Source organism: Copadichromis virginalis, linkage group LG3 (genome assembly GCF_057382275.1).
Source record: "Copadichromis virginalis isolate Kocher_CV1m ecotype Utaka linkage group LG3, C_Virginalis_male_GT1.1, whole genome shotgun sequence".
In the NCBI taxonomy this organism is placed as follows: domain Eukaryota; kingdom Metazoa; phylum Chordata; class Actinopteri; order Cichliformes; family Cichlidae; genus Copadichromis; species Copadichromis virginalis.
This window is the reverse complement of record NC_140620.1, coordinates 12759670-12782050: the sequence shown is the minus strand read 5'-3', so window position 1 is coordinate 12782050 and position 22381 is coordinate 12759670. Positions and strand designations below refer to the sequence as shown.

Below are 22381 nucleotides of genomic sequence, written 5' to 3'. Positions count from 1 at the left end.
TTCTAAGTTGGTTTGAGGGTCCTCAATTCGCAGGTTACCAGCCTAGGCCCCCTGCTGGTCCGCTGCTGCATCCAGCCATCGGTGGGGGAACCAACCCCAGGACAAAACTCAGCCCATTAGACATCGACCTGCAGTTGTTAACAAAAGTCTCTCGCTCTAGCGCCCAAACACTGGAAGAATTTCCCAAGAGTGTCGTTCAACTTAGCGAACAGATAATTTAGAATTCATCCAATATGCACACTTTGATGTAACAGGTGGTGCTTACCTTTTAATCCTCCATTCGCCTCGTTTCACGACCCCACGATTGAGACGAATTAGTCTCTCACAGTTGTTTTGGATCCCGGGTTTCGGCTGCTGTGAATACTCAGAATAAGACCTCTGAGCCCAAACTGGATCACATCGTGGAGAGGCTCACTGCGGTCGTGAGTTCCCAGAATCGGCTCTTTGAGCACAAGAATGACAAGATCACAGAGCACAAGTTTGATAACATCATGGAGAAGCTCACGGCTCTCCTACGGGAGATTGAGAGACCAGTGTCGGACTGTTAGAACAGCTTTGAAATTCTCATGTGTTGTTCGCACTGGGTTGGCTGGAAGACTGTTTACTTAGCCTAGCAGGGTGAAGGACACTGTCTCAGCTGAACTCTGGACACACACACACATACATATACACTGATATGCACACACTCATCCCCCCTCCCTTTACAAAAGCCTTCAATGGTTTTCCCTCCACGGCGGGTCTGGGCCCAGCGGATGGATGGCTGCTGTGTTTGCTTCGGATTACTCCTCACCCCCTACCCACCCCTGTTGCTTGTCACGTACTCCATAATGTTGTGCTGTGGACATTTATGTGCTTTTTGTGCAGGAGAGGTTTTTTTGTGTGTTCTGTTCTCATGCTGTCCTCTCATAGTTGGGATGTAGCATGAGCTACATTCTCGGAAAAGTGTGCGCTAAAAGTCCTGTTTATTCCAGTTTTATGTCGCCAACCAGTCTAATGACCTAAAGCACAGAGTATAAACCAGGGGCGATTCAAGGATTAGAGCTTTGGGGGTGCTGAGCACCCAGAGAGCTGCCCAGCCAGGCAAGATAAACTTTACACGTCACGATGAGACTTCTTCCCCATCTCTGTCAGTCCCTGCATCCTTAAATGTCTCCAGTTGTCCCGAGTTCTCTCTGACTGTCTCCTTGGTGCATTTAAACCCCTGTTCCTCCCTGTCCTCATCGTCTGTTATCTTCGTCTCCATTATCAGTCATCATAATTTTACCATCTCTGTGCAAGTCTGCAAATTTCTATCAAAAGATTCTTACATTCATCAAGTCTCTCTGTGCCTGGGTCCTCATCACAAAACATGACATCACTGTTTTGTACATTTAAACACAATTTAATCCCCACATTTGTGAAAGAAAAGCAAAACACTTTTTTGAAAAGTCTGTATCAAAACAAGGACAACAAAACAACGGAACAGAACAAACCAAGAGCCCCTCAGCAAACCAAACAAAATGTCCAAAAGGTCAGGGCTCTAAAAGTGAAACTTTACTGAAAGTGATGAACCTGAGTGGAAATAAACTTTAGAAAACTAGCGGAATTTTTCTTGTAAAACAAAGGGGGGCCCAGCAAAAAACGTTTGGGAACCACTGGTTTAGACGATGTTAGCACAGAAATATTAGCTTCTGTCATGACTGATGAAGTGACTGGTTAATAAAGTTTCCAGTAAAGTGTTTAATCGCAGCCACAGCCTGACGGTAAATATCCCGTTTTTCTTCAGTGCATCTATAATAAATATGTGCAAGTTTCAGTGCTTCGTTTAAACTGTATGATACTTATACTGACCCAGGATCAGTGTAAAATACAATCCCAGCTGTGTGAACAAAGCCTGGCTCCTTTAATCCTGCAGGACAAACCTCAGGATGCAGGTTATTATTACTCTTTCCTGCTGGCACACCTGTCACACCTGAGAGTCAGCTAGAAACTTACAGTGACGTGGACATCATGCAAAGACTGCCAGACTCTGTAATACTGCAAATGATCAGTGACTCAGGTTAACACTAAACTTTAAACGGCACCTCTGTGTCTCTGTGTGCTGAACATTTAGGATTGAGTCAGGCTGCATCAGCTGTAGCTGTTATTTGTATATATCAGTATTTTTTTATTCAAGTGTGGGGAAACTACGTAAGACTGCAGTGAAGCGATGCACCAGATGAATCCCTGGCCAAAGGTATCGTAATTAAATCAGACTACTGATCCAGCCACATCAGCCTTTTGTGAGGTCTGTTTAAAGTAGACTAAAAAGTGAACTGCAGGTTCCTGAGAGGTGGACTGTGAGCACAGAAACACATGTTCATACATACAGCTGCAGCAAACTTACATTAATTTTAAATAGATTTGTTACTCTGATGTCTGTCTCTGTGTTAGTCCTCTGACAGACTGGTGACCTGTCCAGGTGTGCTCTACCTGTGACTACTGGGACAGGCTCTAGCCTCTGTAATAGAAATTTTCTGATATTCTCATTTAAAGTATTTAAGTGCTTATGCATATGCTTAGTTGTGACACTGTTATACACTGTTCAGTGAAAGTTTCTAAAACTAGATGAACTTACTTCAGCGTCAGCAGTTTGAGAAAACAACTCCCTTTAAAGGTGCTGATAAGGCCAAGCGCACCAAACAGCTTAACCATTGATCTGTTAGGTTTCATAGCGAGACACGTGAAGTGTGGTAGTATCAGTTTGTAACTTCCTCCCTCTTCCTTGGAATGCATAAAGGAGGAGGAGCACGACCTCTGTGGCAGCGCTGACATGACTGAACTGTGATGTTTGATGTGTGTTGGCGCAGTAATAAAAAGCTTGATCACAGCTCTTTCTGTGTTGCAGACTTTATTTTAAAAATTCCAGCTGATTGTTCTTTATAAAACGTGTTCTGATATTTTATCTGAATCTTCCCGCAGCGATAGTAAGAAGTTGAACAAGCAGTTCTGACCTCGCACACACACACACACACACACACACACACACACACACACACACACACACACACACACACACACACACACATGCTCACGTATCAACATTCCACTGAACAAATGTTTTCATTTTTCTTGTGTATAAATAAAGACAAGTGCAAGAACAGAGCGCACACTTCACAGGGCCCCACTCTGATGTGAGCTCTGTGAACGCCCTTGCAAGTAAAGTCTGCAGCGTGTGTGTCTTCACTCTCTGACTCTCAGCTGAAGAAGTGTCTTTTAGAATAAATCTCTTGACAGTTTATGATGTGAAGTTATATTTTTTCATATTGTGAATGCTCCTGCATAACAGTCGGGGTGTACTAACTTTGTCTTACTTAAAGGTTGCATAAAAATACTGTGCAGTTCAGGGCAGAGTTAGGCTAGCTTGCCTCTCTGTGGTGAACACACAGTAAAGAAAACTGTGTTGGTGCACAGCGACTGTGGTGCTCATCATCACAGTTGGGTTACATCAAGCGTTCCAGAGATTTAAGTTGATGCTGAAGGATGTTACACACTGTGTTATTTTACTAATCAGAATTCGCCATGTAGCCTATATACACACCAAATGTGTTACATTTTTGCAAAAAGTCCCCAAAAACTGCACAGTGAAGAAAAAAAGTGACGTTGGCATGGAGAACATTATAGTTTGATGCAGGAGTAGAAGCTGTATCACGCATTCATACATATGAAACGATGTCAGTGAGACAGTTTGAACTCTTGTTAGCAGCTGGCAGCAGATCTGAGGAAGCAGAGGAATCGCTTTAGAGAGCTGATTGAACCAGAGCAGCATTTGACTGTGTGTCTGAATAGGGAAGGTCAAATCAGGAAAGACATAAAATCTCTGCAAAATCAAACATGCGGATCATAAACGTACTGAATCAGTCAGGGCCCAGGTTCATGATGATGGCCTCTGGTGCTGTTGACCAACAGGGTGTTAATGCAAACAAAGGAAGAGACAAGGAAAGCTGTTCGGAGGCAGCAAGACAGAAGGAAAGACGGGACTGTGGAGGTGAGAGTAGGGACTTTAAACACAAGGACTAAGGCTGGTAAAGGGAGTGCACTCGCTGCAAAGTTAGAGAGACAAGACTGAGACGGTGTGGACATGTGCGTGGGAGGGACAGTGGATACAATGGACAAAGGATGTTGAAGATTGATCTTACAGGCAGCAGAAAAGAGAGACCACAGGGAAAACTAACCATGCCGTTAATCTGGCCTTATGATTCTGAACTTGAGCTGCATTAAATCCTCCTCTCATTTAGTCCCATTCATTTCATTGGTATGTAAAATCCTGTATTTCCATCCCAAAGTTTAGTCCTTTGTTTGGTTCAGAAGTATCGTTTTCCTCTCAAGTCTAAAGTTGAACCATCTGAACTTCTGAATTCAGTCCCAGAGTTTGTTCTTTTTCAATCAAGAAAGAGAGTGTGTGAAGGTTAAAGGGTTAAACGGTCGAAGAGATAAAGAAGGTAGACAGGAGTAACGGGATGTTGAAAGCCAGGCTTTCACATGACTGAGCTTCTTTTCAGTCTCTTGAAAGGAGAAGAAAATCCCAGGCCTCATGTCACCAAGTGCTCACTCAGGGCGAGAGCTCCATTTACTCCTATAGTGATAGCCAAATTGTCCAGCAGGTGTCACTGTGGAGACGGTTTCAGGTCGTCTCGAAGCCTCGATACACTTCTACCAGCACTAATCCACAGCTGGCGCTCTCTCTCCCTCTCTGCGGGGAAACAACACCAGGGCTGCTGCACTGAGGAGATGACAAATGAGTAATCTTTGAGGCAACAACAGGAAAGCAGACTTACAGATGGGAGCTGGTTCACTTGCACGGTTAGAGGAGGAGGGTGAAGGTCCTGGATCCTGGACCCAGCAGGCCTGGTTAAAGAAACAAACACAAAAACACTACATATTCATACTGAGAGAGAAATGGCAGCGACACACAGCAGGCCTGGAGGACCATGACACACACATACAGGCGAAGGATTGTCTGCTGTTTCTTTGTATGTCACGTTGCGGGGAGGAAGAATAGGAAGAACACCTTTGCCCTAGAGGTCTTTGCTTTTGTGAGGACCCAAAGAACTGAACTGATGGGAGATGCACAAGGAAAGGGGCTCAGGTCCACTGTGAGGTAGCCTCACTCTGACAGCTGAACCTCAAATCACCGTCTCTGTTCTCAGCTGATCAAGTTCATTCCCGATTCTCTTCTGTGATTGGCTGAGCTTCAGGCCTGAAGCTCAGTGCATGTTTCCATGTCGGGGTGAAGGTGGAGCTTTGTGTGTGCCGCAGCAGCCGCCTCCAGCCGTAGCACTCAGGTGTGAAACTATGAGGAAACTGAACGTCTTCCTCTTTCCTCAGAAGTGATCTGTGCGCGTCTGGACTTGTTTCCACTGATCTGGTTTAACAAGGTGTGAAGCTGAACTCTGAGCTGGCACCTTGTCTGAGGCAATAATCCTAGATAAGCTAGCCGCATGTTGCCGGCTCTTTAGCACAGTTTGAAAACCCTGATATGTTTTTCTCACTGTTAGTTCATTAGGAGGGTGCAAGGTTTGTTTCATCTGAGTGCTCGATTTAACATGCAAAAAAATTAAAAAAATGTCAAATGAGTGATTTTGTATTATTTTCTGCAGTGAATGAACATGTAAAAGTATCTGTGCACCACTCCACGAGGCTCAGCACACTATCAACTGATAATGGCCACACAAAGGATGTTTAAATACTTTATTAACACTACTGGAAGGACAGAGTCAGAGGAGAGGAATGTAAATACAGTGGAACCTCGACTTACGAAATTAATTTGTTCCCGACGGTCTTTCGTAAGTCGAAGATTTTCGTAAGTCGAAGCACCCATCGCGCCTTTTGAGTAAACGATAGCCGATAGGCTAATTGCTAACTGCAACAACAATACGTTGTTCAAGTGGAACAGCGAAGCGCAAGTACGAAAGCAAAGGGGGTTGTCACGTCATCTGGAAGGCATTGTGGGCATTGTAGGCATTCTGGGCTCAGCCAATCAGAGCCAGCGGATTTCGTTACGCGGGCATTTTGCCGTAACATGGGCAGAAATATTGCCGTTAAGTGCCTTCGTAACTTGAAATTTTCGTTAAATGGGGTATTCATAAGTCGGGGTTCCACTGTACTAGGATAACAGTGTAGTTCACTGTCGTGGTAATGGCTGCTGCTTCTATATGTGATCATTTTTTGTTCCTTGTCCTCTCAGACCAGCAGGTGATTGTGAAGGTGGTAGAAGGATCGGAGTCTGCCATCTTGCCCTGCAAAACGACAGCTGACCTCTCACAGGATGCCACGGTTGAGTGGACTTGCTCTGATGTAGACTTCCTGTTGGTCCATGTGTATTCAAAGACACGTAACACCATCAGGGAACAGGATTTTGATATACCTTTATTAGTCCCTCAAGGGGAAATTTCATAAGGCTGCCAACCTATTGCACGCAATGGCGGCACCATCTTACCCTCCGACCATACATACATTACACAAAACATCACATGGGGAAGAGAGGTCAGAGAGGTATAACAATGGAAAATGCACCACATGAGGAAAGATAAGGAGAAAAAATAACTCCCCCCAGACTGAGCTCCAACAGGGAGATCAGTTTGACAACAGAAAAAAACACCTTTGCACATAGCACATGAAAAAAAAAACTCTTACTACACCAAAGAAACACATGACAAGCAACAGGGATGGGTAAAGGGTGCAACATCGGAAGGGAACAAGCGTTGAAGGCGTTTGAAAAGGGAGGTGGATGAATGTGTGCATATCAGTGTATATGTCTGTGTGTGTGTGTGTGTGCATGTCCGTAGTTCAGCTGAGACAGTGTCCTTCGCCCTGCTAGGCTAAGTAAACAGTCTTCCAGCCAACCCAGGTGGCCTTGCATGGAATGGGAAGGAACAGACTAAACACAGTCGTTATCAGGGTGTTGTTGTTCAGCTCCAGCCTTGAGACCGCAGCTGGCACCAAAGGGGTATCCGCATAAGTGATGGTATTTTTTACTTTAGTGCGAACAGCTCATATGAATTTCAAAGCAGTTCTACAGTCCAACACTGGTCTCTCAATCTCCCGTTGGAGAGCCGCGAGCTTCGCCATACTTGCGTTCTGTGATGTTGTCATTTCTTGTGCTCAAGGAGCCGATTTCTGAGAACTCACGGCAGTGTGCCTCCCCGAGATGTCATCCAATTTGCGCCCAGAGATGTTATTCCGAGCGAGCCCTTCTGAGATGTATCCAGTCTGCAGTCAGAGATCTTATTCTGAGTATTCACAGCAGCCGTAGCCTCTCCAAGATCTTCTCCGTGCTGACTCAATGAGCCCATTTTGACAAACTCTTCACATCGTTCCAATCCCAGCGGGCAGCCTTGGGGGGGGGGGGGTTGAACAGCCGGTTCCGCTTTCTTAATTCTTCGATAAGTCAGGGCCAAGCCAGCTCTGATCCACCAGTACCCTGTAACCATGGTTTTGAATAGGTAGATATCTTCAGCACTCAGGCTCCTGTGTGACATTTTTTTTGTCACACAGGAAAAAAGCATCAATTTCTGATGAGAAGACTTATTTATCTCTTTTTTTGGGGTTGATTTGTTCACATTGTCAAATCTTAATTTTTAAGTGAAATGTGCATTTTGAGTTTATACACTCTGTATATAAGGCAACCGTTTCCTTCTACAGTATTTTTGTGTGGTGCGTTTCTCTATTACTTAACAAAAGGGGAACAAAGGTGTTCAAGTTCACCTAGGATGATTTGTTTTCATTTTCACATGGTCTTACTGAGGTGATGCGAATTGAAACATGCATTCTTTTTTATTTTGGGGGGGGGGGGGGGGGGGGCATGTGCTGGAAAAGCTTGAAAAGGGACCTTGAAAGTGCTTAAAAAGTGCTTGAATTTGACCCTGAAAAAAGCGTACAAACCCTGTGTTAAGAGACCAGTTGATCAAATCCATAGTTCTTCTTTATGTTTTTAGAGAACAAGTCTGGGAGACTCTCTTAGGGTTGGAGAATAAGCAACACTATACAAGACATGAGAAGCCAAGCAGGAAAGATAAGGGAGAAGGAGAGGGAGAAAGTGCGACCGCCTCCGTCAAGAGCCAAGAGAGAATGGATGAGTGATGAAACGTTTCTCCCACTGAAAATGCTGCGTCCAGATGAACAGAATCAGCCTTTAGGGCACATTTTTGGACGTTTTCATATATTTGACCAGGTTTTTACAAATAAGAGCTGCTTCATCCAAAGTGGGATGGATGCCGTCTCTCCTAACAACACCAGATTTAATCCTGAAAGTTTCTCAATTATCTAGAAAGCCCACATTGTTTTTTGGACACCACTCAGACAGCCAGCAAGCTAAACATATCAACCCTTGTCTTGCTGGGGAGGGGGCCAGATAAAACCACTGTTTTTTGAATGTGGACTAGCAGTTTAGCTGCTGATGCAATGTTTAGGAATGAGCTTAATAAGGCCAGGGGAAGAGATTGGAAACACTGGAAATGTCACGGTTTGCCGGGTCAAGCCGTGTGGAATATTTAGGACCTGGACGCGGCAGCTCTGGTGCAGGTGAGTGTTTATTAACGAAGGGAAAAACAAACAACAAAGGCACTGGGAACATGAAACTGGAACCTAAACTGGGTAAAACTAACAAAACAAACCAGAAACGAAGATGCAGGGAGGTCCGGGGAAATACACATGGAGAGATGCAGGGAGACCGAGGGGAAACAACACAGACGAACCAGCAACTACCATGACAGAAGACACAACTTAAATACACACAAGCTGTGTCCCAATTAAGAGACTGCACGCTTAAAGTACGCATTTCAAGTGCGGTTACGTCACCGCCACGCGACGACGGCTGTCCCAATTCAAAGTGTGCTTCAAATGCATACTCCAAATGCGCCGTCGATTTCCCCAAATATCAAGCGTGGTCCGGTGCACGCTTCGTGGTCCCATATATCCCACAATTCATAGCACGGCGGTGGGTGTGGATAATTTTGCGGCAAAATACGGCAGAAGGGAGCAGCCGAAGAGATTTTTTTTTTCCCAAACTTTATTGAACTTATAAAGCGAACAGTCAGTCATTCCAGTTCAGTTTGTACAGTAGACATACAAGGCAAATAAGAGTAACAATATACAGTACAATGAAATAAGGAGGATAAATAAATAAAGGATAGAAAAGAAAAAAAGAAAAAAGGGGGGGAATGTGACAGACTTCATAACAACTTTGTACTTGAAAGTTGTGACAGCTCATTTGCTAAACATTTCTGAATGAACTTCAATCAATGATAAAGCTTTTTTATTGGAAGTTAATTTAAGAGACTTTAAGTAATATTCAATTTCAATCAAAAATAAATTAAATGATGGGGTTGAGTTTTGAAATTTACATTTATGTATTTGGAATTTCCCTAATAAGATGGAGCGGCCGAAGAGTGAACTGTCAAAAGTACTGAATATGACGTCACTTATTTATGTGCGAATGTTTAATAATTAAAGTCAGTGATATATATATATGTGTGTGTGTATATATATATATATATATACATATATCTATTTATATATATATATATATATATATATATATATATATATATATATATAGAGAGAGAGAGAGAGAGAGAGAGAGAGAGAGAGAGAAGTGTAGTCGGATGGTAACAAAGAGAGGGAAGGTAGTCAGAACTGAGGGGTTTGAACTACCAGAAGGCAACATTGCAGACATAGAGGACAGTTACAAGTACTTGGGGATCCCGCAGGCAAATGGGAACCATGAAGAGGCCGCTAGAAAGGCTGCAACCACCAAGTACCTGCAGAGGGTCAGGCAAGTCCTGAGGAGTCAGCTGAATGGTAAGAACAAGATCCGGGCCATCAACACGTACGCCCTGCCCGTGATCAGGTACCCTGCTGGGGTAATAGGCTGGCCAAAGGAGGAGATAGAAGCCACTGACATAAAGACAAGAAAGCTCCTTACCATGCATGGAGGGTTTCACCCCAAGTCCAGCACCCTGAGGCTGTACGCTAAGCGGAAGGAAGGGGGCCGGGGACTGGTGAGTGTCAGCACCACAGTCCAGGATGAGACAACGAACATCCAAGAATACATTGGGAAGATGGCCCCAACTGACCGAGTGCTCAGTGAATACCTCAGGCAGCAGAAACCCAAGAAAGAGGTTGGAGACGAGGAACCATCATGGAAGGACAGGCCCCTGCACGGTATTTACCACCGGCAGATAGAGGAGGTGGCTGATATCCAGAAATCCTAACAGTGGCTGGACAAAGCTGGACTGAAAGACAGCACAGAGGCACTAATCATGGCAGCACAAGAACAAGCTCTGAGTACAAGATCCATAGAGGCTGGGGTCTATCACACCAGGCAAGACCCCAGGTGCAGGCTGTGTAAAGATGCCCCAGAGACAATCCAGCACATAACAGCAGGGTGCAAGATGCTAGCAGGCAAGGCATACATGGAACGCCATAACCAAGTGGCCGGCATAGTGTACAGGAACATCTGTGCCGAGTATAACCTGGAAGTCTCGAGGTCAAAATGGGAGATGCCCCCAAGGGTGGTGGAGAATGACCGAGCTAAGATCCTGTGGGACTTCCAGATACAGACGGACAAAATGGTGGTGGCTAACCAACCGGACATAGTGGTGGTAGACAAACAGAAGAAGACGGCCGTAGTGATCGATGTAGCGGTTCCGAATGACAGCAATATCAGGAAGAAGGAACACGAGAAGCTGGAGAAATACCGCATTTTGTTGTGAATGGAAATTCCTCAGTGCCCAGGAGATTTAGCAGTACTGAGAACATTGGGGGCCCTGATGGGAAGTGCTTAGGTAACAGAGGTCATGCATAGGCTGATTCAACACAGTCTTCCAAGATGTACAAGTGCAGTAAAATGTACCATCAATACATTTACTGCTGCACTTGCTGTAAAATGTGCTCGTGTGTTCAAGGAAAACAAAATAAAATATTAGAGATGTACACCGAGTAGTGCAAATATTGTGACGCTTAGATTTTGTATCTGGCTCACCTGAGACAAACCGTCTTTTGTACATGATCCATCATCTGTCACAGACTAGAGGCTCCACATAGGTTTGGACCCAAAGCAAACTCAAAAAAAGGTTTATTTACAGGAAAAAAGCAAGACTGGACTGGAACACCAAGAGAAAAGAAATAAATCTTGAAATCATGAAGCGTACCTTAACACAAGCAGATGTTTAGTCAAAGAGTTCATTGTATTTACCAGTTTCCAAAGGACATTCGTGGTCCTCATTTAAGTTAAAGCAGATATTTGTGTTAGAAAAGTCCCTAAAAGACACAAGTCTCAAGTAGAGCAGGGCGATATGGCCAAAAATATTTATCACGATATATATTTGAAAATTTGCGATAACGATATAACTGACGATATAATTGATGCGAGACAAAATACAACTCCACAACATTACTAGCGCAAAAAGACAACCTTCCATTTATTTTCACTTAAACAAGAAGCTGGTTTTTATGTACATTAAAGCTTTATAAAAATGTAACAGTGCAAATGCAAATTCCTTGCTGAAAGTTTAACCAAAAGGCATTTCCACTAGAAATGGGCTGACATATCCTGAGCATAACCATGTATAATATCCACTGAAGTTAAAAAGAGGTGCTTTGCAACATTAAACTGCAGTGTGCAGTACGTATTTTTCGGACCATAAGGTGCACGGGATTATAAGGCACATTAAGCGAAACAAAGCAGTCAGATAAATCAAACTTTATTAAACTCATTCTTCTTGCTTCCTCCACTTCTGTACCATTGATTCATTAATGTTGAATTCTCTGGCAGCTGCTCTATTCCCATGTTGTTGCAGTATATTAATGACTAACCTGGTATTGTGGATGGATTATCTCAGTTGTTCTCCTGACTGAAGTTTAGTCCGTTTACAGCATCCTGCCATGCGATTGCATTTGTCTCTAACTATCAGGAACTTTAACACTTATAAAAGTTAACGTTAGTGTTCGTCCTCCAGCTTCACTGTTTATGTTATGCTAACATAGCTGTGTCGCTAGCGATCAGGTAGCACATCATTATATACCAGCTAGCCCAACTTCAGTAACCCTACAAACGTCACTGCTGTTTAGTTTCCTGTCTTCATTTATGTTGGACGTGATAGCAGAGCTGTACGTTTGAATTTTTCCAGAAATCTCAGTCAGAACATGCTATATCATGCTTAGGTAACTAGCGAAACTAGCGAGCTAACTTAATAAATTTTGTTTTCATGGATGCCTGGAAGTTAAACTTCATAATTTCACCTGGTTAAGCAGCAATGCTGATCGTTTTATTAAAGATCAAAGAATTGAGACAGTTTTTAACTCTCAGTGATGCTGCAGTGTTCGTTTGACCTGAAGCATACGGAGTTTAGGACCCAGATTACTCCCAGATTTAAGAGCATCTTAGTCCGACAAATACGACAATAACGACGGCCGCTTGCATGTTCTGCAAAAAAATGTGCTTTGTCGTGTATCTGACGGACAAACACCAAACCAGTTCCACATCACTGAAGTTGCACCATTTTTACAAACCAATTCTGGTTCATCTGTTTCACTCAACAATCGGCCATGTGCGTATGAAAACAAAGGCACTGCGCATGCGCGTTTTACTCATATTCTATCGCGATATTTCATTTTCCTATCGTTGCCTAACATTATACCGGTATTACCGTGGACGGTATAATATGGCCCAGCCCTAGTCTCAAGCATAGTTTTTTGGCAGTTTTTAATGGTGTCACATCTTTTTTGGGTTAAATTTAGCTATGACATCAGCAACCAAACTGTTGATGATAATCACTTTCTGGTAAGTTTTATGTTCCGAAATCCTCCATTATGTCTAAGATTTGGAAATACAGCAAAATCAAAATCAGGGCTAAAATGAAGAAATCCATCCTAAAATCATACAGAATGTCTCATCACTCACAGAACTTTAATACTGTACTTATTTGTGACCTGAGGTAAAGGGTGTTTTGACTGGCCCTTACTGAGGTTAGCAGTGTGTTTTACCCAAAATTGGTGAGTAAGGTGCACTGATGATTACTGATAAATAAATTAAATCTTTTAGTTATGTGAGAAATCTGATAGTTTTGCTTCAAAGTCTAAATAGATTCTACAAAAGTAATTAAAATTAAGAGTAATGTTGTGACATGTGCAGCTGGAATGGAGGAAAACCTGTTTTATAGCTTTTGAGCTGCTGGCAGGATGAAAGTCTAACTCTGGAATGAAGCACACCTAGGCTACAGGTAAAGCAACATTTGTCTCCTCCCCTCACGTCACTTACATGCAACAAAACCAGGAAACAAGATGTTTTTCTTCTTCAGTAAAGAGAGACGCACAGACGATCAGACTGAGCTCAGACCAAACTAGCAGCTTCCTCTGAGTGAGTCCAGCTACAGGAGAGAAAAGTGGAAAACTCCAACACTGCTGCTTCAAGCTGCTGACGCTCCACACACTGAATGTGAGTTTGAGCAAAAACACGACTCAAAGGAAGTTTCAGTGAAGGTGGTAGAGGAGGGAGGGGAGGAGCCAGGACTGACTGTACTTCCTGTCTGCTGTTTTCAGCTTCACTCACAGACTCAATGGCTTCCAGATCAGAGGAGGATCTCTGCTGTCCGGTCTGTCAGGAGGTCTTCAGAGATCCTGTTCTTCTGTCATGTAGCCACAGCTTCTGTAAAGACTGTCTGAAGAGATGGTGGAGAGAGAGACCAACACACGAGTGTCCAGTTTGTAACAGAAGATCTTCAAGGAATGATCCACCTTTAAATCTGGCTTTAAAGAACCTGTGTGAGTCGTTCTTACAGGAGAGAGATCAGAGAGCTTCAGAGGCTCTCTGCAGTCTGCACTCTGAGAAACTCAAACTCTTCTGTCTGGACCATCAGCAGCCAGTGTGTGTCACGTCTGCAGAGACTCAGAAAAACACACCAATCACAGATTCAGACCCATCGATGAAGCTGCACAACAACACAAGAAGGAACTTCAGGAAACTCTGGAGCCCTTAAAGAAGAAGTTAAAGGTTTGTGAAGAAGTTCAAGTGAAGTTTGATCAAACAGCAGAACACATTAAGGTCCAGGCCCGACACACAGAGAGGCAGATTAAGGAGCAGTTTAAGAAGCTTCACCAGTTTCTAGCAGAGGAAGAGGAGGCCAGGCTGGCTGCACTGAGGGAGGAAGAGGAGCAGAAGAGTGGGATGATGAAGGAGAAGATGGAGGCTCTGAGCAGAGAGATAGCAGCTCTTTCAGACACAGTCAGAGCCACAGAGGAGGAGCTGAGAGCTGAAGACGTCTCATTCCTGCACAACTACAAGGCTGCAGTGGAAAGAGTCCAGCGCTGCCCCCTGCTGGATGATCCACAGCTGCCCTCAGGAGCTCTGATAGACCAGGCCAAACACCTGGGCAACCTGACCTTCAACATCTGGAACAACATGAAGGACATGGTCTCCTACACTCCTCTCATTCTGGACCCAAACACTGCTCATCCAAACCTCATCCTGTCTGAAGATCTGACCAGTGTGAGAGGAGGAGAGAAGCAGCAGCTTCCTGATAATCCAGAGAGGTTTGATTATTACAACTCTGTCCTGGGCTCTGAGGGCTTTAACTCAGGGACTCACAGCTGGGATGTTGAAGTTGGAGACAGTACACGGTGGGAACTGGGTGTGTCAGCAGAGTCTGTGCAGAGGAAGGGAGTCATACTGTCTGGATTATGGACAATATTGTTCTTTTTAGGTAAATACTACACACGCTCACCATCAGCTCCTCTCACTGCTCTCTCAGTAGAGAAGAAGCTCCAGAGGATCAGAGTGAATCTGGACTGGAACAGAGGAAAGCTGTCGTTCTCTGATCCTGATACTAACACACACATACACACCTTCACACACACTTTCACTCACAGGATGTTTCTACTCATTCGCACTGTTGATGGTGGTAAAGTGAAGGTGTGTCCGTTGAAGGTGTCAGTGTCAGTGCAGCAGATGAGTTGAGGATGATGATGTTTCTAATGTTGTTTCCTGTCAGTGAGTTGAAGCTGTTAAACTGCAGCTGTCCTCCTGCTGCCTCGTTGTTCCAAAGCTCTTTGTTTCTCTTTTAGTTTCACTGTTTCTTTCTGTTTCTGCTGTCCACCTTTTCACATGGAAAATCATTTCACTGTTTCTCACTGAATGACTCCCCAAACTAGATTTGAAATTCTATCAAGTTTCTAATCATTACAAGTGATTCATGTTTCTATTTGATGTGTAAATGGAGATGATTTAGTTTGCTGGGATATGGACTGACATGTGTTGAATGGGAGGAGCAGTTTGTTGTTGTCTTCTTGTCTGTTTATGACAACAATAAATATGTTGTTGAAACAATGATTCATGTTTAACTCCATATATGAAATGTTTCTGATCTTTGAATTCTGTTTGATTAAAGACTTTCTTCATGACACAAATGAGATTTCAGTGTATTAATAGAACTAAATAAGCTCAGAGTTGAAAGGCTGGAGTATTATGTACGTGCTTCACTGTCAGGATCTTCAGGGGGATTCAAAGGGAAACATCAAACTGCTGTAATGAGATAAACTAGTTGGGCTGAACACACTTATCTGTAGTTTGTCTCCATCCAGGATCATCAGAATATAATGAACATGTGTGAAGAGCCACAAAATGCTGCTGCCCTCTCAGCATGATGAGCTCCAGCCTTTGTTAGCAGGACAACAGGAAACATGAGACAACTTTCAGAGACAGTAACCAACTGTGGCCACAAGATGGCAGCAGCTGATCTGAGATCCTTTATTGGACAGAAGGACTCTGCTCTGTGACGTCATCAGAGAGACGGCCTTCACTCTGATAGATCTGACGTCATGTCTGCACTGCGATGATGAAAGCTGATAAACACATTGTTATTGATCCATGAAATCACCTCTGTCCTCTCAAGTGTAGCTGTTTACAGAGCTGAAGAAGTCCTTCATCATCAAAACAGACAAACATGTATTTCCTGTATTAAGTGACGTCATCCTCACTCTGACCTCTTACATACATTCTGTTCAGTTTTCCTGCTGTAAGAAATAAACTGTGTGAAAATAGAAATGCAGGGAAACATCCATTAAGTGAACAAAGTCCAAAGAAATAAACTTGGACTGTTTTTTGAAGCCTAAATAAAATGTAAATAAACTTTATAGATACATTTGAAACCAGCTACTCTGTGACTTTACACACTCACACAGTAACAGAGCTGATTCCTGATTGGAGCAGCACAGAGTTAGACTTCTTTTCTGGCTGTGGATTGGTTCTTCAGGATTTCCTCCTTTACAGGTTTAAAAACAATCTCTGTTTCTACATTTTTTGACCTCCTTCTTGTGTCTAAAGGTGAAGCAGCACCAGCCTCCTCTGATCCTCATGTTGTAGCTCTGTGTGTCCAGCAGGGGGCAGAACACCTCCAAACTGTGCCAGCAGCTCTCACTGTGAGCTCAGACGTTTGTGGACACTCAGTTTGTTTGAACATAGTAAATAATCAGAGCTTCTCACACTGTTTATGGGGACACCACCTGCCCGAGGGTGTACTGTGTCAGAGAGGTGGTGTATGGTGCTGGGTGTAGTCTCTCTGCTGGTTCACAGTTTTTACTGAGGAGCTGTGTTCATGTCAGGAAGGTTTCGTCTGATCACTGTGGTGCAGTTTGGTTTACTCTGTTTCTGAGTGTTTGTAGGATCAGTCTCTGCAGGTCACCTGATACCTGGCAGTGAAGTGTTTATGAATCAGCTCCGTCAGATTTAATCCAACAGAATAACATGTAAAACACTCCAGGGCTTTTACTCTGAAACTTTCTCCAGAGCTGTCTGGAGTTTTCTTACATTAAAATATTCTGGGATTACCAGACTGTCCACATCATGTGTCCTACCAAAACTTTCATCCACAAATATACCCTGACATTAAACCCAAATAGATCTGAGAGCGAGTCATTAGTATCAGTACTGTGTGTGTGTGTGTGTGTGTGTGTGTGTGTGTGTGTGTGTGTGTGTGTGTGTGTGTGTGAGAGAGAGATATTCAGGTAACTTACTGGGTTACTGCACATGCTCACACCTTTTCAGCACAACAGGTGCAGTTTGGTGTTTTACTGCCTCCTGCTGGAACAATGATGGCAGCTCTCAAGACTTTATTGGTTATTGTCATTTCGTGTTACACAGCCTGAAACGAAATACTGTTCCTCAGCAGCCTCTACAGTGCAATAACCAATATATTTTAAAAAGAATAAATACAGTTTAAAGGGAATAAGTTTAAAAAAGAGCAGCAAAAAAGGCATAAATAGCTTAAAATCTAAGTTCTAAAAAAACCTCCAGTTTTTATTAATATTTTATTATTTATCAAATTATTATAAACTAAAAATATTTTTTACGTGATAAACGACTTCAGTGCTTCGTCCATGACCTCCTGAAGGTAAAGGGCCCAAAGAGCCAATCAGCAGCTCTGAAACAGGAAATATGACTCATGGAGAAGTTCACAACAGTTTCAGCTGCCAATTGTACTCATCACCATGGAGACGGTCTCCATGGTGGAGGCAGAGTGACAGTGTTGTAGATGCTGCATTTTGAAGCCTCAGTGTTTATATTTTTGTCCACAGCCATGTAGACAGAGAGGCAGAGAGAGACAGTGCTGTCACTGAGCTACATGTGTCAGAGCTCAGATGAGGCCCACACATGTGTGTTATCTGTTGTTGCTACACACAGTTAAGATATGGAACATGTGAACATGAGACATATGAAGAGACTGAACAGATAAAATGTCCTTTATATCCATCAGTGACTTTTTATTCTTTTAAACTTGTGCTGCTTCTTTTTGACTCGAGTTAGTGTGACACTGATGGAGCTTCTTGCTGCAGTGTGTTTGGGTTTGGCTGATAACACTGGTCATCAATGTTCCCTCTAATTTTTCACGTGTCTGAGCAAACACACAAACTCCCTGAGCGTCCCTTGGACCACTGTGAGCCACAGCAGACGTGTGCACTGTGGTCACGCCAGCATCTAATATAAATGGCCTGCATTTGTATAGCGCTTTTCTAGTCCATAGGACCCCAAACCGCTTTACACTACATTCAGTCATTCACCCATTCACACACACATTCACACACTGGCGATAGCAAGCTACATTGTAGCCACAGCTGCCCTGGGGCGCACTGACATCCAAGTTACTTGGTTTATTAAAATAATCAAATTACAACGTTTATGTTAGACTAATTTTAATTAACTGCTTTAGCCCACTTACAATGAAAATGTAAAAAAATCTTGTTCATGACCTGTGTAGCATGTTAACACTATTGGAAGTAAAAATAACTTGAACTCTAATTTTGAAAACACAACTTTTAAAGCTCTGACTTGTATCATGAGTCTGAGTCTGGGAGAGAGTCTGTAACTCTGTCTGCAAAATACAGTAAATAAAGACCAATGTTGAGCAATTAATTATATAGTTACTTCTTCAAAAAAGTAACTGAGTTTTGCAAATAACAAAGTTTTTTGCAGCTGTTTACCTAAAAATGCAGCCAAAGCAGTTTTTTTAAACAAACATTTCAAACTATTTACAGAACAATCAGCTGTTCTGCATCAAATCTGATGCCACACAAATTATTTGTGCCACTCCAGAAAATAATTTCTGTCCACTGTGAGATAAAGGAGAACAACAGCCTGATACCTGCAGGCCTGACAACAGCAGATGTATCACTGCTGTAACACCTGTAACATTCAGCAGTCGCCTCATTGTTCTGACACACACAACAAAACTATTGACACACTACACACTAACTACACACTAACTACACAAGATTTGCGCTAAACGTCACAAATCTCTCACATCTCAAAGCACCGCCGTCACTCCTAAAACTTCCCCCCGTTTCTTAACAACTAGATGCCACGTTGCCATATCATTTTTTGATTGGTTGACATGGTACATTTTTCCACCAATAGGAAAGGCTGGGGTTTTTTGGTTTTTTGGTTTTGTGTTTGCTCACAGGCTTTCGAGCGTTTTCCATATAAAACGCTGTTTTTACCGTCTCTTCCGCAGTAAATATAAACAACGACAGTATTCAGGAAGAAAAACAAACATTGCAGATATTTTTATCATAACTCTGGTTTTACGTGGCCGATCAACACAGTTTAAAAACTGGTATAAAGTCCACAATGTTTCCGTCAGTTGTTCGTCTGTCCTGCTCACATCTCCAATGGTTGGACACGTTGTCATTAACGTGGCTTCACTCCACATCAGCTGATTTGCTAAAACACCGGTGTCGGCACATAAGGACGCTGTCATAGCCTGTCAACGACGTTGATTAGCGTATATACGAATGTGAATTGCATCATTGGCTGGACTATGGGATAAGGTGGCATCGTTCTAATCCCATACAGGAGCAGCCAGTCACTCACTGACTAACACTGCAAAACAGAATTGTTAACGTATTTATTTTAATTTAAATTCAGGTTAGATGTTTTTCTGTGCGCAGAGACCGTGCCAGCAGTGCGCAATTGTGCACGTGCGCAGCTTAGAGGGAACATTGCTGGTCATCCATGTTTCTTTCATGCTCTGTGGTAAAAGTGCATCAGTCTGCAGCTCTGCGGCTTTTTCCTTCTTCTTTTTCTCAGAAACATCCTGTTTTCTTTGTGCTCAGTCTGTTTCACAACAGAGATGTTAAGATTTAAAAAATAATAAAGGTAATAAACACACAGGTCAAAGGTCAGAGTCACAGGAATTAGGAAACAGTTCAGTTTCTTCCATTTGAAATGTTTCAGTTTCTTTGCTTGATCAGTTCACACTTCTCTCTGTGAACGACTTCAGTGCTTCGTCCATGACCTCCTGAAGGTAAAGGGCCCAAAGAGCCAATCAGCAGCTCGGAAACAGGAAATATGACTCATGGAGAAGTTCACAACAGTTTCAGCTGCCAATTGTACTCATCACCATGGAGACTGTCTCCATGGTGGAGGCAGAGTGACAACAGTAGTGCGCAATTGTGCACGTGCCAGCTTAGAGGGAAGATTGCTGATGGGCCTTCTTGACCAGGCTGGAGGTGTTAATTGACAGATTCTCAGAGATGTGGGTCCCCAAGAACTTAAGCTGGAGACTCGTTCAACAGCTGTGCTATTTATGTAGGAATATCAGGGAAAATCCTCATGTTTATGCACCGTTTTGTGTGTTGGAGCATTCTTCCAGTGAAGGAGTTTAGGCTTGAGGTGAAGAGAAAGATGATGATGTCGAAACAACATAACAATACAACAACAGTCACCTCAAGGCACTTTTTATTGTTAGGTAAAGCTGAGAGGCGAGTTACACCCTGGACAGGTCTGCAGTCTGTCACAGGGCTAGCACAGGGAGATGGACAACCGTTCACACTCACATCTACACCAATGGGAAATTTAGAATCATCAATTAAGGTAACCTGGATTGGACTCTCCCTTATTTGTGTCTTGTGATACTGGCCAGGGCCTGATTACGGGTCCAATGTGGTGTAATTCACCTTTATACCTTAAAGTTGGTTACAGTCAGGTCATAAATCCGTCTTTTACGTCACTGACACAAGACAGATGCCAATTATCAGCGCCGGAGAAGACATCGTGAACATTTCCTGGCCATTCAGTGTAGATGTCAGTGAAACTGATGGAAAGACAAAGCTCAAGAAACGTGAACATTTTATTTGTACTGTATAATCTGTAGATTCTGACAGAAATATGCAACTATCCTTTGAAGCACCGCTCCTCTAAAACAGCAATAAGGATAATTATTAGGCCATTCGTAAATAACAAAGTAAATTTATAACTTAAAACAAAATTGGGAAACGTAAAGTCCGAAACAAGTCTTCATATTAGCCCTTTAAAGCCGGTCGGAGCGGGCACGCTCCGTTTTGCGTAGCTATTTTTAAATCCCGTTAGCACTGCAACCACGTAAGCTAGCGCAACATTTTTTTTTGCATATGAAACCGGAGGAGTTGTACTTACATCTTATGCCATCAGCTTGTCCTCGGTCACAGTTTCCTTCCACATAAAGCTTTGCAAAAACTGCATAAAAAGCACTTGCAGCAACAAAAACATAATATTCCAGAAACACATTTTGCCGATCTGATCAGCTGTTCATAACACTTCCTATGTTGGACTAGACGTCAGCGTGAACTATTGCATGTCCGCCATTACCTGCCCGAAACCGGAAGTGACGTCATTTTCACGGAAATGTAGTTTTTTACCATCAGGGCCTCATGAGCTTATACTGGTGTTTTTAAAAGTTATCTTTGACTTCATGACTTTCTGTGTTGTTTCTGGGATGCTTAGGACTCATATTGCACTGCTGGAAATAGTTTATTTTGATGCATATGCTGCTTTTCTGCACATTTGCATTATAATATTTATTTTTGTTTTTCCTGCAGTATATAAAAATGGTGTATTTCAAAAATAAAACTATGAAGACACTCAAAATAAATTTCCTGTGGTGGGAAACTAGTTTGTGCAACTTTTTTGTATTTACAGTTTTGAGGGTTAAGCCTCTTAAATTTCTCTAACTAGAAATATATGTTAAAAAAACAAAAGCGATTTTCAATTGTTTTGTAGTTTATTGCACTTTTTTGCAATTTATGTAATTACTGTGCACTTAATGCAACATTGTCTCTGGTGGAGTTGGCTGGTGAGCGACACCCAGCCTCTGGGGAGGCCCTAGAGCAGGGGTGCCCAATCCCGGTCCTCGAGAGCTACTATCCTGCAGCTTTTAGATGCATCCCTACTCCAACACAGCTGCATCAAATGGTTTGATCTCTTCAGCATGCCATCATGTTTGGCAAAGGCCTGATAACAAGCCATTCATTTGATTCAGGTGTGTGGGAACAAGGATGCATCTAAAAGCTGCAGGACAGTAGCTCTCGACGACCGGGATTGGGCACCCCTGCCCTAGAGGGAGCAATTGTCTCAGAGATGTCCAGCTTAAGAGAACCAGCAAAAGTTTATATGAAGTGTGTTCCCTGCTTGTAATGCGGCGGTGAGGATGAAGACTGAATGAATGAGTGAGTAGGCTGCTGAGCTAGTGGCGACTGAACTGAGGGCAGAAGAAACAGTCTTTGAAGCAGTGGCCATAGAAACACCACTAGCATTTTCAGTGGAAACACAGAAAATGGCCCCAGAATAAATCGTCCTTGTTTCTGGCAACGCAGAAACAGTGTCCCTCTCACTCACCACTGCCGGTGGCTTACATGTCCCGACATCCGGCTGTGGGGTGCTACGCCGACGGCGGGAACGTCGCTTTCTTTTCGGAGACGGCTCCGACGGGCCGGGTAATCCCTCGTCCGGCGGTTCGGACGGCACGTACTCCGTGGAAGCGAGCGGGCGAGCGGTAGCGGCGGGGGGGTGAAGGTGGAGTTCGTGGAGGATGAAGTTTTGTACCAGCGGGTGCAG

The 22381-nt window shown here is 43.2% G+C and overlaps 1 protein-coding gene across 2 annotated transcripts; it reads left to right on the top strand.

Annotated features, from left to right (window-relative positions):
• The first annotated feature begins 12704 nt into the window (after nt 1–12704).
• LOC146712861 (nuclear factor 7, ovary-like) lies at nt 12705–15394 on the top strand. 2 transcript variants are annotated; one of them, XM_085444881.1, is made up of 3 exons: nt 12706–13241; nt 13320–13456; nt 13561–15394. In XM_085444881.1, exon 3 carries the CDS (start codon nt 14186–14188, stop codon nt 14972–14974), a length of 789 nt encoding a protein of 262 aa, XP_085301007.1. In that variant the 5' UTR covers nt 12706–13241; nt 13320–13456; nt 13561–14185; the 3' UTR covers nt 14975–15394. The 2 variants fall into 2 exon arrangements, with proteins under 2 accessions (XP_085301000.1, XP_085301007.1); XM_085444874.1 differs by having other exon boundaries at nt 12705–13456.
• The last annotated feature ends 6987 nt before the right edge of the window (nt 15395–22381 follow it).